The following is a 15,641-nucleotide window of genomic DNA, read 5'->3' as shown; positions in this document are numbered from 1 at the left end:
ACAGGTTTGGGTTTTCTGGTTTGGATTTTTTTTGTGTGGTTTTTTTTGTTTGGTTGGTTGGTTTGTGGTTTTTGTTTGTTTGTTGTTTGGGTAGGTTTTCTTTGTGTGTTTGTTGTTGCTGTTGTTTTTAGTGTCTTGAAAATTATACAGAAAAAAATGTGTTAAAAAATATAAGAGATGAGATATTAGTTGAAATCCTCTAATGAAATTACACTGACACGGCCTGGGTCTACTATAAATTCAGGACAAAGACACACAATTCAGCAAACCTGCTTTCTTCAAGTTTTGCTGTAACTAACACTTATTAGTATAGTATAACCATGATGAATAGAGATAGAGACAAGGTTGGGGTCACATGTGAAAAAGGGTTCTCTGCCTTTTGCTTTAATTTAAAATACAGATTTGTTGAAATTACCTGTTCTTCTAGTGTTATTAATAATTCTCACATTAAAAATGAATTCCTCAGCATTTTGCAAACTAGCAGATATTTTACAACTGGAGAGAAGTTACACGCCCCTTTTTGAAAATAAATGTAATATGAACTCTTCTTTTATTAGGAACCTCTAGAATCCCTTGCATATTATTTTGAAACTTGTGAGCAAAACCACTTAAACATTTTTCTGTATCTGACCATGAGATCAAATTTCAGCCACAGTGCTGCTTGGGAGGCAGAATCCAATAGTCAAAGGGATTGGAAAGTCCCATCTGTACCCCCAGGGAATGCTGCATTCAGTGTAAAATATGCATTGGTGGATAAGTATCAATGGTGGCAGAGTCATGATTCCCTGAGGTCAGAACTAGAGACACAGCTTTCAGATGTCTTCAGTGGAGCCTCTCCAGTAGTGACTCACCACAGCAAAAAGTGCTGAATCAGTGCTTCACTCAAAATGACCAAGGCATTGAAAGAATTTGCTCTTAGCCATCATTGGGATGAGCTTACGTTACCTTATTAAACAATGGAAGCTCTAATTATGTTAACACTTATTGTATATTTGGGAAAATGCAATTCTAGATTGACAGGAAATAGGTACCAGGCAAATTCTAGGTTAGTTTTTGAAACATATTCTCTGTACTTGAAGTATTTGGAGATCCTCTGTCTTTAAGAGTAAGAGAAGCAGTAATCTAAGAGAAAGCTTTCACTTTTTGTTTTCCCACCTTTTGTGTTCTCTCTGACCTCTGTGTCTACTCAAATTTTCTTTATTTTATCTACAGAGTTTCTACTGTGGCTGTTCATTCTCACTGTATTTGGAGAAAAGTACTATTAAGAGCTGCTTTCGCAAGAGCAGAGACCTAAAAGAGAGGGATGTCTTCTTTTCTTCTCTAGGAATAAAAGCAAAATAACAACATAAAACAGTAAAAAAAAATGCCAGAAGTATATCTAGATGAGATATCCAAATGAAAATAAGTGTCTTAAAGACAGCTCATCTGAATCTCAGGGGCTGAAGACTAATATGTGTAAGATGTAAGTAGACTATATAAATTTACTGAACTGGATACCCAGATTATTAAAGACTGAGGAACACATGGCCAACCTTTCACCAGCTCTTGTAATGATGCAAGTCATTTATACTGAAGAACCTGAAGATACTGTGTTTTTTTGATATTATGTTACTTGTCAGGGAAGAAAAAATTTGTTGCACAAAGGAAAAGCATTCATACCAACAATCTCTATGATAGATAACTTGAAGAAGTTAATGCAAATATAGCGTTATTAACTTCCATGCCTGCTTAAAGACAGTAAATCCATTGGGAGCAATGATACCCTGTTCCCAAAATGACAGGTGAGAACACTCCTGTTAGTCCGGGAACTACGGTCTGCAATGTGTTACCCCATGTCTACCAAAGACTCTTCCAGTGATGCAGTAACTCCAACAAGACCCATTTTTCCATTTTAGTGAAACATGAAGGTAAAAGATAGAATCTTTGAAATGTACACTTAAAGAATATTCTTAAAGTACTTTTGTTCTGTATTAGGTTTTGTGAAATAACTAATTTTCAATCCTGTGTTTCTTACTTCTTGGTGCTCTTAGGTTGGAAAAATATGTCTATGTGAATATGTAGACTTACTCTTGTCTACTGTAAGTAATTTTTGAGAAGCTTTGGACACACAAACAAAGAATGAGAGAGTCTTGAAGGAACTGCAGTCTTAAAGAAGCTTCAGGTCCTAAGGAGAAGACTTCCTTGCTAATTCATTTTCTGCCAGAAATGCAGCCTTTTTCTTTTCACATTAGCAAAAGAAGCAGAGGTAAATTCTGAGATTTGGCATTTCTTATAAAAATAAAGGTAAGACTGTCTTTTCTTCTCAGCCAGAAATAATGTTTTGTTTACTACATTTACTATTCTTTGGCCAGGTTTCCACCTATTTTTAATCACCCCATTCTAAATATTTTTAAAGCAAGTTTTTATGAAGGAATATTATTTCTGTGACATACCCTTATTATAATTGCATATTCTCATAACAAGTATTTTTTTCTTCTGGGATTTATTAATTTTATTAATAAATATATGGTGGTGATTTAATTATTTTTATTTTTATTTTGAATAGTTATGTAACACTAATGCCTATAGGCTTCTGAGGCTGACTGTAAAAATAAAGACAAAAATACAAAATACAAATACAGTCATTGCTACAGATAAATTATAATCTAAAAAATGACACAATGAATCAATAGTAAATGTTGAACTTAATGGAAAAAAGGAAAATAAATACTATGTAATAGTCACAGAGGACCTATAAAAACAAATTGTCAAAGTTTAAATTACTAGATTGCAGCTTAAAGAGGCAGGTTCTGACCAGGTGCTAAGTTCTGGAGGCTATTTTCACCTTTGAGGAAATCACCTCTTTCCTTGAAATACCTAGTTTTATTAAGCCAACTTTCATGTATTCCTAGCCTTAGGACCCATAGCTAATTTTAACTGAATGTCTCTTTAGATATCTCAAAAAAATCTGCATTGCATTGCATTTACTACTGAGAACTACAGCACTGACATTTTGAGTCTCTTTTGGTCTTTCTGTAATTGCGTTTTTTACTAGAATATTTTCATCAGTTACAAATAGGGCAAATATGCCAAGATAAATGGTAAACAATGCTAAATGTCAGTTATGAAATCATAATGATCTGCAACTTAAAAAAAATATTTCCGACCACATTTTTCTTCATGAAATTATTCTTTGTGTCCAAAAGCCATGAGAAATTTCAATAAAAATATTTAATTTTAGTTCTTCTTCACAAGAAACTAATATTTACCTATCCTTTTCTTTCAAGAACAAACTGAAGGCAGCATTTCCTGATTTGGAATTTGATCAGAGAACAGTAATTTAACTGTAATTTACCTTCACTTCCAGAAAACCAATACCTGAATTTTGCAAAGCAACTTCCCAAACACGAAGAGAGGGAGCTAAGATGACTCATTTTTTCAGACTGTCCCAGCATATGCTCTCTTGTATGTTTTTCCTCCTTAGGACAGTAAGAACTTGAGTTGAGGTATTTTTCTGATATCAGCACACAAGAGCTACACTTTTTATTTGTAAACTGCAGAAAGTAATCTCTAGCTGATGCTGAGGTGATGCCACAGCCCTGCTGTTTCTGTCTGTTGTGCTGTGGGAGACCCACCCTTTTGATTTGGACAAAGGGCTTGACTTCCATTGAGTCAGCTGCTCTTATTAACACTAACGATTTAGAGAAAATCCAGGCTTTAACATCTGAGAGGTTGTTGCAGGGCTTGGCACAGGGGAAGATACTAGTTCCAAATTACAGCTTCTCAAATAAAAGATTAGCATAAGAAAATGAGGATAGCTGGTCATTTTACAGATTCCATCTGCTATCCTTGCACTTACTCCAACCCTAATCAACTATTACAGTTTTAATGGAATGAAAATCTCAGTAGTCAGATTTTTCAAGGTTTTAGCAGGTAGTACTTTAAAGGGAAAAAAACCCAGCAAGGTTTAATATTTCTCTACCTTGAAAATTTTGAAAGGGGTACGTCCAGTTTCATGCAAAATGCAGATAACCTGTTAGACAACCTGAAGATTTGAATAAACAATCATGGTATCTACCTGGTACTTATACAGGTACTTTCACTTTTACCATTTGCCCTATTTAAGATTAAAATAGATACCTTCAGGCCACTTCTGGCTTTTTCAGAGACACAGAAAAATTAATTTGACATTGTTAGCAAAGATATTTTACTTACTTTCTGACTCATCTTCTGTAAATGATGAGAACATTATTATATTAAAAATATTTTTTTTTCTCTAAATGTGGACATAATATAACTAGCTGAAATGTGTATAAAATTAAAAACATATAGATACTGTCTATTGCTCAATCTTATTTAAAGGTAGAGACTGAAGGAAAACTGGAGGACTTACAGAATGCAATGCTCAAGTACAACTAAATGGCAAAATCATGTCTTTAATAAATGGGAATTTAATTTTTCTAATGAAATGTACTAAAATATAGAGCATTACATGTATGATATATAGACCAGTATTGTATTTCAAATACTTGAAACTCTCTTTGCTTAACAGCAGAAGGTACCAAGGGGCCTGGACCACATGTAGTTTTGAGACCCTTTCTTTAAAGATTATTTTGTAATGACTGTTTTTCTGAATTATTACATATACAGAATATCTGAATTCTGCCTAATATAATTCATATCCTGGCAGTTTACCAGATAACAAGCAATTTTAAAACCAGTGAAGGAAGGGGAGGGAAGCTAACACTAACAAATTAGCATTTTATGATTCAAGGATTGCAAAGAGCTTGTTTGGGGCTCAGTACAGGTGACAGCACAACTTCTGTTTCATTGTTCTATTAAATTAATGCATGTATAGAAACTGTAATCAGATACATATTTCTGTGTTGTTCTGTTAAGCTTTGTAACCTAAATGAAAATGCTTGGGGCATATTTAGTATAGGAAAAAATTTCTTGTGTAATAGCAGCAGCAAAGAAAAGATATAATTGCACTAGACAGTAGTGGAGGCAGGTCTCAAGTAATGTTTTCAACTCATCAGGAGAACTTTTTTAGGACATGTTTTTTTCCCTGAAAAATACAGTGAATCCCTAAGTCTGCCAATGCTTTCTCCAGTCAGTCATTGGCTCCTTTGTGGATTTCTAGAAATACAAATACATATCTTTAAGTGAGGACAATGCATTTTGTTACAGCATTCATAGCTGTAACTGTTAATGGATGAAAAGTAGCCTAAACAAATGCATTGAATTATAAAGACAAGAAATACACAGTGATGACTTGATTTGGATTCATCTTTTGTGACTAGTTTCATAGAAAAGGCACCTAGTTGAATCACAGACCTGTAAAATGGGGAATAAATAAATGAATTATTCAGAAAGACCAAGGAGAAAACTCAGACATCTTCACAGTTCATTAATCCTGCATGAGCAGAAGTAGTAATCAAAGGACTGTATCCAGAAAATGACTGTTCTTTTAATTTTTAAAAAAAGGGACAACTTTGAGTTTAGGATCTTTACAATTGAGAGTTACATTAATTTTAAAAAGGGATTAGCAAAGGCATCCATCTTGTACAAAGAAAAAATTAGAAGCAGAAATTTCAGCATAGAAGTTTGTGATAAGGTTGCATGCTGGAGACTCTGGCTGGCTTTATAATTTACTTTTTCCTTTTGCACTGCATCTGTATCTCCAGCCACTCCAAGGTCTCTGTCATTCTGCACATTACATTAACTCATAGTTCTCCAGGATAGTCCTTGAGAGAAATTTTCTTCTTTGTGTCTACAGTACAGTATATTTTAATTCTGAATTTAAGGTCAGGTATCTTGGTTCTGGTCTTGTATTACTTATCTGTTTGGTGCTATAATCTACTGACTAAATTATTTCAGTAACCTCAGTGCTGATCATACACACTGATGGATGCTGTGCTGTGAACCCACTCCAGAGCTTAAGACTTGAGGTGGCATAGGAACATGAGTCTTTACCATGTCATGGGATTGGTAATTCAGATTTAGGGGTATACTGTTTTATTTCTTTCCTCTAGTTCCTTTCTCGAGGTATTTCAAGCACTTTTTATCCCCTTCAGCCTTCACATACCTTATTTCATAAGATCATTACCGCAGCACTTTGTGCGTCCCTGTGTGTGTGGATTTCTACAAACTGCTTCAGACACGCAAGAAGCTTTAGGAGAAGGACTATTGAATGAGTGCAAATGAGCAGAATATTTTATCTCAAATTTAGATGTGGCATCTCCAGGATACAGATGTTGCACATTCATGAAGTAATGCAGCAAAGGCTACATGGCTTAATGTAACAGAAAACATAATTAAAGCTCATTAGTTAAGCATTGAAACTCACTCTCAAAATTGGTTCTCGTAACTAAAATTTTTACAGCAGTATGCTGTAAACTGTTGCAAAGTAGACACCAAGTAAGGCTTTACTTTATTCCCTGGTGGCAGCACTCTTTAACCATATCTGCCTTCATTTTGCCATTCTCTCCCTCCAGCTATTCAAACCTCTCAACTGTGCTGTACAGTGCATCACTTTAAATAACTGATCCTGCTGCAGAAGGACTTGGAAGAGAGAAAAATAACACTGTTTTCAGTTGATGCACTGCAGGACTCCATAAAGAGACCTGCTGTACAGTAGAGTTCAATGCAGAGAGCAGGAAAAAGCAGCATCTTCCACCACTGGTACTAAAGCCATTCACAGCAAACCAGAGTCAGATTTTGGACTAGTCTCAATCTGAAATAATACTATGACACTTGCCTTGCAAATAATCAGAAGCAGCATCTTTTCCTATATAGCCTTGATTATTCATGCTGTTTACTTTTACTTAAAAGGCCTGTGGTTTTGATTCACAGCTAACAGTCAAACACAACCCAAGCTGCTCTGGAATCTAATATTAGCCTTCACCACAGTTAAGTGCTGATAAGAAAGAATTATGCTTGTTTCTCCCATAATTCAGCTGCTGTCATTTAACCAGCACCACTTGTGTAAAATCTTTTAGTTTAATGAAAGTATTGATGTTTGTCAAGTTGTATTACTGATGCTTGAAAAAAATATGGAAAAATAAAATCTCTTAAGTTGTAGAATGTAGGTTTACCATTTTCAGCAGTACCTCACAGATTATGCATTTATACTTGCTGTTAAAAAAAAAATAGCTGTACTGTTAAAACACTTTGATCAGCAATTTGCTCTAACTGGGAGTGTCCAAGGACACAGGCAAAGCAGTATCTGTAGGCAGAAAAAGAAATGTCTTTTTCTGGATCAGCAGGAAAAAGCTGGAAAATAATTTATAAAATATCAAAACAAATTCTGAGCATTTGCTTTTAACTGCCATTCAGCCTTGAAGTATGCTGCTTCTATTTCTATTTAAGCCTGGAAAGAGTTTCTGACCAAATGTTGGGGTTTTTCCTATTGGTACAATCTAGCTTGCCTAAATAATTTAATTTTCTTTTATAGGTCATTCTTATGCAAGAAGCTAAAAGTAATTAAATTTGCAGGATGAAAACATGGCACAGACACTGCTGGTACCACCTGGACCTGAAAGCTTCCGCTATTTTACTAGAGATTCCCTCGCAGCTATTGAAAAGCGTTCTGCAGAAGAAAAAGCTAAAAAGCCCAAGCAAGAACATACAGATGATGATGATGAAAATGGTCCAAAACCAAACAGTGACTTGGAGGCAGGAAAGACACTGCCATTTATTTATGGTGACATACCTCCAGGAATGGTATCTGAACCTTTGGAAGACCTGGACCCATATTATATCAATAAAAAAGTGAGTGAATTATGTTTTGCACTAAATAGAATATACCTTTATACATTGGAAAGTTTAATCACAAAATGTGATAGTTAACTGTCAATCTGCCAAATATACAGAACCATCCTTTTATTTAGCAGAACTGATTTATGCTCTTCCATATTGTAACTGCTTCAAGTCTGTTGAGTTACTTGCTATTTACTTCATTGTAAGGAAGATGTGTCTTCCTTGATCTTGCCTGAACTTGAGCACAGAATGATTTTTTTTTTTTTTAATTTCAATGTAATAGTAAGACTGGATATGACAAAAGAGATGTTCTAAGCATGGTTTTGCAATGGAAATAGTTGTAGATAACAAGGTAGTATCTACTCAAGTTAGTGAAATAGAGGACTGTAAGCATATTCTCTGTTTCTGTATAGCAACATAACATATGCAAATATACACATGAAATACATGTATCTCTGTATATGTAGCATATAGAGACTCTGTAAATGTTGGCTCATATGAAAGTACCACAATGCAAACTATTGCTTGAGGTGCTTGGGTTTGATATGATAGATCTCTACTGCAGAGCTGTCAATTAGAAGTCTTTGGCAGACCATCAAAAAAAGACCTTTTTGGTGTTCTGAAGAGATTTCATACATAAAGACCAGAGCAAAGAGTTATGAGATAAAAGCAATGCATCTAAGTTACATGTGTGAATGCAACACATTTAAACTCCTAAAAGAGGTGCATTTTCTCTTCCAATTTACACAGTCCTCCTTTTCACATGATGCCCAAGTCAGGAACTCAAAGATAGAAAAGGTAGTTCAAACAGATCCATTCAAGTTAGAAGTTTGACTTTTTACAAGTGAGGATCTGCAGCAGAGTGTATGGGTTTTGGTCTTGTAGTGATGATGCATCCAATTGGAAGCAGATGGGTGTTATTCAAGTTAAGAGAAAGACAAGGAAAGAACAAGTATATTTCCATAGCTGGGATTAGTTGTAGACGGTTTTAAAAGCCTCTAGGGTCTGAAATAGTCCAACCTGGGAACAAGTAAAAGTACCTTAGGTCCTGCACTGATTAGTGAAAGGACAGGAGACAGTAAGAGCCAGTTTTCCTCTGTGCTCTTGTTTATTTCTGTGTGCTCCTTTAGCAGCATCAAGATGTTCTCTCAGTTTCTGATAGACTTCAAAGTGTTGTGGGTCAGGAGAGTGAAGGAAGATGAAGAGGTGGATAACACCCCTAAATTAAAGAATGCACAAGGTGTTTTATGGAGAAGTACTTGGGACTATCTTTTTCCCATCTCACTGAAAAAGAAATAACTGGATACAGTTGCTCTATTGATGACTTGAAGCATTCCAGGCTGTCATTAAGATAAGAAATTTTATCTTGAGCCACTATAAAAAATCAAGGCATAAAATACTTTAAACTCCAAAGAAACTTTGCAAGAAAAAAATTATTCAAATAATACTCTCACTCTTGTGGCTAAATTTGGTTTAAATTTTGTGGCTAAATGTGGTCACTTTTGGTTTGTAAAACAGGTTTAAAAATTATGGCCTCACTAATGGGAACAGAAAATAAAGCAGAATCTGTATGTAACTGCATAACCTAAGAGTTGCCAAAGTTAAATAAACAATGCTGTAGATAATACAAATATATACATTATTAAGGAAATGTAAAGAAATTAAATTTCAAAGAAGTAGCGTTGCCAAGGGTTATTTAAATTTTTGTGGTTTGGGTTTTAACAACAGTTCCATGGAAATTCTTACTTACAATATAATGTCAGTACTAAGCCCTTTTCTCAACTAGCTGCAGAACTTTAGGAGTAAAGTTGCATAAATAAATTCAGGGATAAAGTTGTCTGAAGAAGTGAAGTTTCAGAAAGACTGAGAAGTTCTGAAGTATAGTTTCTAACCTCTATTGATCAGAAAATGTAGACAGATTTTTTCAAACAAAAGTGTAAAAGCTCACACTAATGATGGATTTCTTAGTATCGAGAACAACTAGTAAACTGTAGGCTCTTTAGATGCAGGCGACATCTGTGTTTCTATTACCTAGCAATATAATTATGCTCAACAGAAAACAAATGGACATCTTAAATCATGGACTAGAATTAGTCATCTCTGCTCTGTTGTATAGTACAAACTACCCTTAATCATTGACTTGTCAGTGCAGAAGAAATCATATGTGAATTTAGTCTGTCTTTGGGCTCAGCTGCAGCAGTGACCTTGGGACAGGCAACATCTTTCTAGCATTTCCAGCTGGGTGAAGGACTGTAGGGCAGGGAGAAATGCCAAGAAGTGTGTGTCCCTGCTCTGCCACCCTCAGTGTCAGCTTGATATTTTTCTGTGAGCAGGCACCAGCAACACTCCTTTACCTATCTTCTTTCCTACCACGTAGTGGTTGTCTTTCCTTCCCTGAGATGACTGTCCAAGTAGACAGTAAAGGCCACAGAGAGGGCAGAATTTTCCTGATCACAGCCAACTTTTTACAGAAAATGGAAATCAACATGGAGAACAGTGATATTTTATAGCTCTGCTGAGAGTGTAACAAAGACTCTATTATGTTAACACAAAGCAGAGCCATTACCATACACAAAGAGCAAAAGGAATGAAGAATAGTTATGTCCTGAAGAAATTTCAAGCAGCACCAAAGATGCAAGTACACCTCATTCACAGACAAATACACTTAGGCAATGACTGCCCACAGAAATAGAATGAACTGAACACAAACCATAGGTTTATTGGACCAAATTTTAATAGATAATCACTAGCTAAATTTTCTACTCACATGTAGGGAAAGTAAGAGCACGTTGTTAACAAGAAAACCAGCAGTTTCTTTTAAAAAATATTTGTTGTGATAGGATGCCAAATCCTGGCGTCTGTCTCACATTGCTCAGAACTATGTTAGCTGGCAATATATTAATAATTTTAATTTTTTCACAGGTATTTATTTTAGAAGATGCATATAATTGATATTGGTAGTATTTAAAATAAAAGATTAAAGCAAAATTATTTTTAAATTGTGGTTGATTTTGTAATGAGAATTTCTCCTTGTCTCTATACCTATGTATGTATATAATTCTGTCATGTATTTGTTCCAAATACAAACTGGCATTTGGAATTGTCCTTTTGCTATTTTGGTTTTGTGTTTGCTGACAGGGTGGAATACATTTGATAAATTTTAATTACTTTAATCAAACACTTCATAAGAAATAAAATTGAAATATTTCCATGGCAAAATCTTGCATTTTGCTTTTATTGATAAACTATTGTTTTTTGTAATTCCCACAAATTTTAATTACATCATAATTCAGTCCACATGCTGGAAAATTTTGCAAATTGGAGAATTGGCTGTGGAAGACTTACTCCATTGTATTCACAGAAATCAGTTATTTTTGTACCACAGGTAGACAGTACAATGGAACTTGTACCTCTCAGGGGGAGAATGAAAACTTTTAGTAGGATGTGAAGATATATATGTAGTCAACATTGTATTTTAATTTTGTATTTCTTTTTTTGCAGACTTTCATAGTATTGAATAAGGGAAAAGCAATTTTCCGATTCAGTGCCACATCTGCCTTGTATATTTTAACCCCTTTTAATCCCATCAGAAAAATTGCTATCAAGATTTTAGTACATTCATATCCTTTTCTCTTAATGTTGATTTAAGTGTTGCTATTTAAAAATACTTAATGATCAAAATACTGTTTTTCATGTGGATGTGCAAACTGTGTCCATGGGAGTGAACTATGCTAAAAAAATACATGTTGCTCACATTTAAAAAAAGGAGCCAATATCACATGTGGATTGCAGTATGATCCTCATCCCTGCTGAGAGAATTCTCTACTGAACCACCTAAATCTGTCAGAGTTTAAATATCAGGCTTAATATCTAAAAGGAGACTGAATCCCATACTAAGCCCTGCAGCTAAGGCCACATTAGTAACAAACCATTGCACTTGAACATATCTAAGGTCACACTTTTACCAAGACCAGTAGTACTATTCATGAACTAGACTCACTTAGCAAGGACAAAAGAGCATGGGTAAAGAGCAACTTTTTCAGCATTGTGTTTTTAGCTTTGGGATAGGTGTCCTATAAAAGATTTGGGATAAAGGAGAGTATTTTCAAATATATTTCAATCATGTTCAAAGAAAAACTCAGGCCTAAACAACCATCCTCTGACTAAAGATCTTTTAGAATGATCCACTTGTATTAAATGAGTAATTACATTTGGGTAGTCATTTAATGATTTACAGAGTTAAAGTTATGTTTAAACTTCATTTAAAACCTGCTATTATTATAAAAGTATTGCATTTTATTTATGGAAGTGTACCATAATATGCCAGATGTCATACCATTTAAAATACATAAAATTATGTGCAAAGCTTTGTTTTTAGGCTTTAATGTCGTGTTATTTGGACACATTTATAAACACTTAATATTTTTAAATTATTTCATTTACTGTTATAAAGCTGTCCTACTTTTCTGACTTATGTGCCTTAACTATAACCTACATTGTTCAGCATGCTTATCATGTGCACTATTTTGACCAACTGTGTATTTATGACCATGAGTAACCCTCCAGACTGGACAAAGAATGTAGAGTAAGTTAAACATTTTTACTTTTTTATTTTTATGTCTTTGTTTTTGTGTGAGTCCAAAAAAGAAGCATTTATAAAAATGTGAATGCCAGAATGGGCTTGTCCAGATTCAAGAAGAATCATATTCCATGAGATCATCAATATCTTTCCCGTTTCCTCCTGAACAACTTAGATGATTTAAGAGTAACACCATGTTTGTTTAAATTATGCCTGTGGAATATCTGGACTTCTGCTGTGTAGTACAAACAGGAGTTCTTGTCCTTGGATATTCTGAGGTGTAAATCAGTCAGGGGACTATAAATGCACATGTAAAATTGTGCATCTGAAATTGTTGCCATACCTTGCTTGCATATCCATGATCTCGTCACAGTGGGACTTTTATCATGCCTTACTGATTTGACCTCATAAGTACCTGCCACAACAGGGACCACAGGAAACTCAAATTGCTGAGGAAAGGGCCAAACCCATGAAAGAGTAACAAAGAGCTGACCTAAACACGGAATATTTTTCTTTCTAGTTCATGGTTATAAATGCATGTGTATTCTTTAACAAAATACAGATACATGTTCTCCTCTGAAATACTGTAGAATCACAGAATGGTTTGGGTTGGAAGGGATCTTAGAGATCATACAGTTCCAAACCCTTGGCATGCAGTGACACCTTCCTCTAGTTCATGTTCCTCAAAGCCCTTTATGGTTTTATTTGAAATAGTATTACTCATGAAAAATCTGCTTCTAATCACTTGTTGCTTCTTTCATTCCCTTCTTTTCTCAAAGAGCCATTACTGGTTTATATTTATTTATTTCTCTGCACAAATGAACCTTACATTGAACCCTGTTTAGAAACAACTACCATTAACTCATTCCCAGTTAACAGTGGTGATGGCTTGCTAGAGGTGCAGAGTCTGAAAGCAGAGCAGTAGGGTCTGTAGGTAGAGTTCCTTGTTTCTGGAGGTCCACACAGATCTGTGTGGGTCTCGGGAAGTGCCTGCATTATGCTGGTTATAACTGACTATTCTATGTTGTTAAATGAATGGCTGTTCCCACACCAGGTAAGCTGGTAATCATGCTCCCTGTCTCTGAGAGTAACAGTCTGGGCATGCTTTCTTATATTTGATTATTATTTATGAGATAAACAGGCATTAGTATAGTTATTATCCAGAATTGATTTTACAAACTCTCTGATTTAGACATTAAAAAAAAAAAAATCTTCAGTTTTTGTAACACTTAGACATCTATCTGATTTATGAATGCAAGCAAAGAGGCCACCCTGTGAGTGCCAAAGTACCTACATATAAATATCAAAGTCTGAAATGTATCCATAAATACTAGAGTCAAAAATTATTTGTAAGCACAAGAACTGAGATTAAACCAACCTTTTAGAAAATGAGTAGCATGTATATCAGGTTCAAATTTCAACAAAGACTGAACAGCAACTACAGTATTTAGGGCAAGTGAAGTTAATAATTTACTCCTTTTTCTTCTGAATACTTTTTCATCTCTTTTAAGTCATCTTTGCTAAAGAATGGCACTGTCTGTAAGTATGCAAAAATCCATTATTCCTGCTCTGATGATTTTCAGGTACACTTTCACTGGAATTTATACCTTTGAATCACTTATCAAAATTCTTGCAAGGGGCTTCTGCTTAGAAGGTTTTACTTTTCTGCGAGACCCATGGAACTGGCTTGACTTCAGTGTCATTTTAATGGCGTAAGTGGTTCAAGAACTTTTTAAGCTTTTAGGGCATGAAATTAGTGGTAAATACTATTATATTAAGTGTATTTATTTAAACATATTTAATTTTTGCAACCTTTGAAGCTTAGACACTGTGTAACACATTTTAGTATTCATAAATCAAAGAAAAATATGAACCGAAATGGAGTGTCAGCCACTAGTGCAATTACTGCTGAGGGACACTAATTTCATGGCCTACATTTTTCTGCTCACCAGAAATGAAGCCATCCCTTTGACTCCATGTTACTGTCCCATTACAAGCTAATTAGTTTAACTAGATGTTCAAATACAAATCAGTGAGTTTCACCTCAATGACATTTAAGCAAAATTGACGAAAACAATTATTAAATTGAAATGTACTGAAGAGACAGGTAAATTTTGAAGTACGATTGCTAGTATTGCCACAGAGGTTTTGAAGACCCACATAATTAGTATAAGCTCTGCCTCAATTCTGAATAACTGTGATTTAATCCTACAGGTATGTAACAGAATTTGTAAACCTAGGCAATGTTTCAGCTCTTCGAACTTTCAGAGTATTGAGAGCTTTGAAAACTATTTCTGTAATTCCAGGTAAGAAGTAGTTGGTGTCAGGTGTTAGGCCCCTCGTATCTCCAACTGTTATTTGTGTGCTGTCATTGTGTTTGTGTGTGAACTCCCCTATTACAGATATGTGACAGAGTTTGTGGACCTGGGCAATGTCTCAGCGTTGAGAACATTCAGAGTTCTCCGAGCTTTGAAAACAATATCAGTCATTCCAGGTGAGAGCGAGGTTAAACACCGAGGCTGACTTTTGTTCACTGAATTCACTTCCTTTGAGCATAAGTCTTGTTGTTTGCTGCTCATGTTGCCAAATAAATAAATAAATAAAAAGGCATGGATCATTAACCTAGTTTATGATTCTTTGCCTTTTCAGCATTAGCTTCTTTTATTTTGCAAAATCAGCCTTTGAGTTTAACAGAGTCTTGCATGAAACACAAAATATGAGGCCTATGGATTATTTTGCTTTGTTTTTCTGCATTTTATTGTGTATTGACAAATTGCCTCTACATTAAAAAAGCTTAGTGCTATGGCATTCTTGGTTTAAAAATTTTTCCTTTTTTTATCACTTAAAATTGACATTATTCTTAAAAATAAGCAAGTAATAACAAAAGAAGATACCAAAAAGAAAATAAATTATGCACAGGAAAATTTATCAAATGCAAACTTTTTTCATTCAAAATTACTAGCAATTCTATCACATGCTGCTTTGCACTGTTGTGAAGTCATGTTTAGAATTAACTGGAAATTGAATTATTGGCAGAATATTTAATGCAGAGAAAAATTAGTAAATGCAATCAAATCTGTACTAAGAAATCATGATTGATAAAGTTTCCTGCTTGAGAATATTATATATTAAATTTATTGGACTATATGTACATTGCATATTCATAAAAAGGAATATTTTTCTTTCATTCATCTTCACAAGCTCTGAGGCTGCTCATGAAGTTTTACCTTTCAAGAAATGAAAAATAATTTCTTTTTAAGTGTCTGCATGGCCTCTTAATTATATGGGAAGGGCAAAGATAGTCTTTGATAATTCTATCAAT

The 15,641-nt window shown here is 34.6% G+C and overlaps 1 protein-coding gene across 5 annotated transcripts in view; it reads left to right on the top strand.

The window, feature by feature from the left end:
* Positions 1–15,641, top strand: part of LOC100220775 (sodium channel protein type 2 subunit alpha) — a 68,385-nt gene that overhangs the window by 7,429 nt on the left and 45,315 nt on the right. The window contains exons 2-8 of one of the 5 annotated variants that reach the window (XM_072932184.1): positions 1,213–1,455; positions 2,031–2,283; positions 7,477–7,752; positions 11,242–11,360; positions 12,236–12,325; positions 13,903–14,031; positions 14,534–14,625. In XM_072932184.1, the coding sequence (XP_072788285.1) occupies positions 7,486–7,752; positions 11,242–11,360; positions 12,236–12,325; positions 13,903–14,031; positions 14,534–14,625 (697 nt within the window). In that variant the 5' untranslated portion in view covers positions 1,213–1,455; positions 2,031–2,283; positions 7,477–7,485. Of the gene's footprint in view, positions 1–1,212; positions 1,463–2,030; positions 2,284–7,435; positions 7,753–11,241; positions 11,361–12,235; positions 12,326–13,902; positions 14,032–14,533; positions 14,626–14,721; positions 14,814–15,641 lie in introns of those variants that run through there. The other 4 variants (XM_072932183.1, XM_030277404.4, XM_030277403.4 and 1 more) reach the window with 4 other exon arrangements.

Source organism: Taeniopygia guttata, chromosome 7 (assembly GCF_048771995.1).
Source record: "Taeniopygia guttata chromosome 7, bTaeGut7.mat, whole genome shotgun sequence".
In the NCBI taxonomy this organism is placed as follows: Eukaryota; Metazoa; Chordata; class Aves; order Passeriformes; family Estrildidae; genus Taeniopygia; species Taeniopygia guttata.
This window is presented reverse-complemented; position numbering and strand designations above follow the sequence as displayed.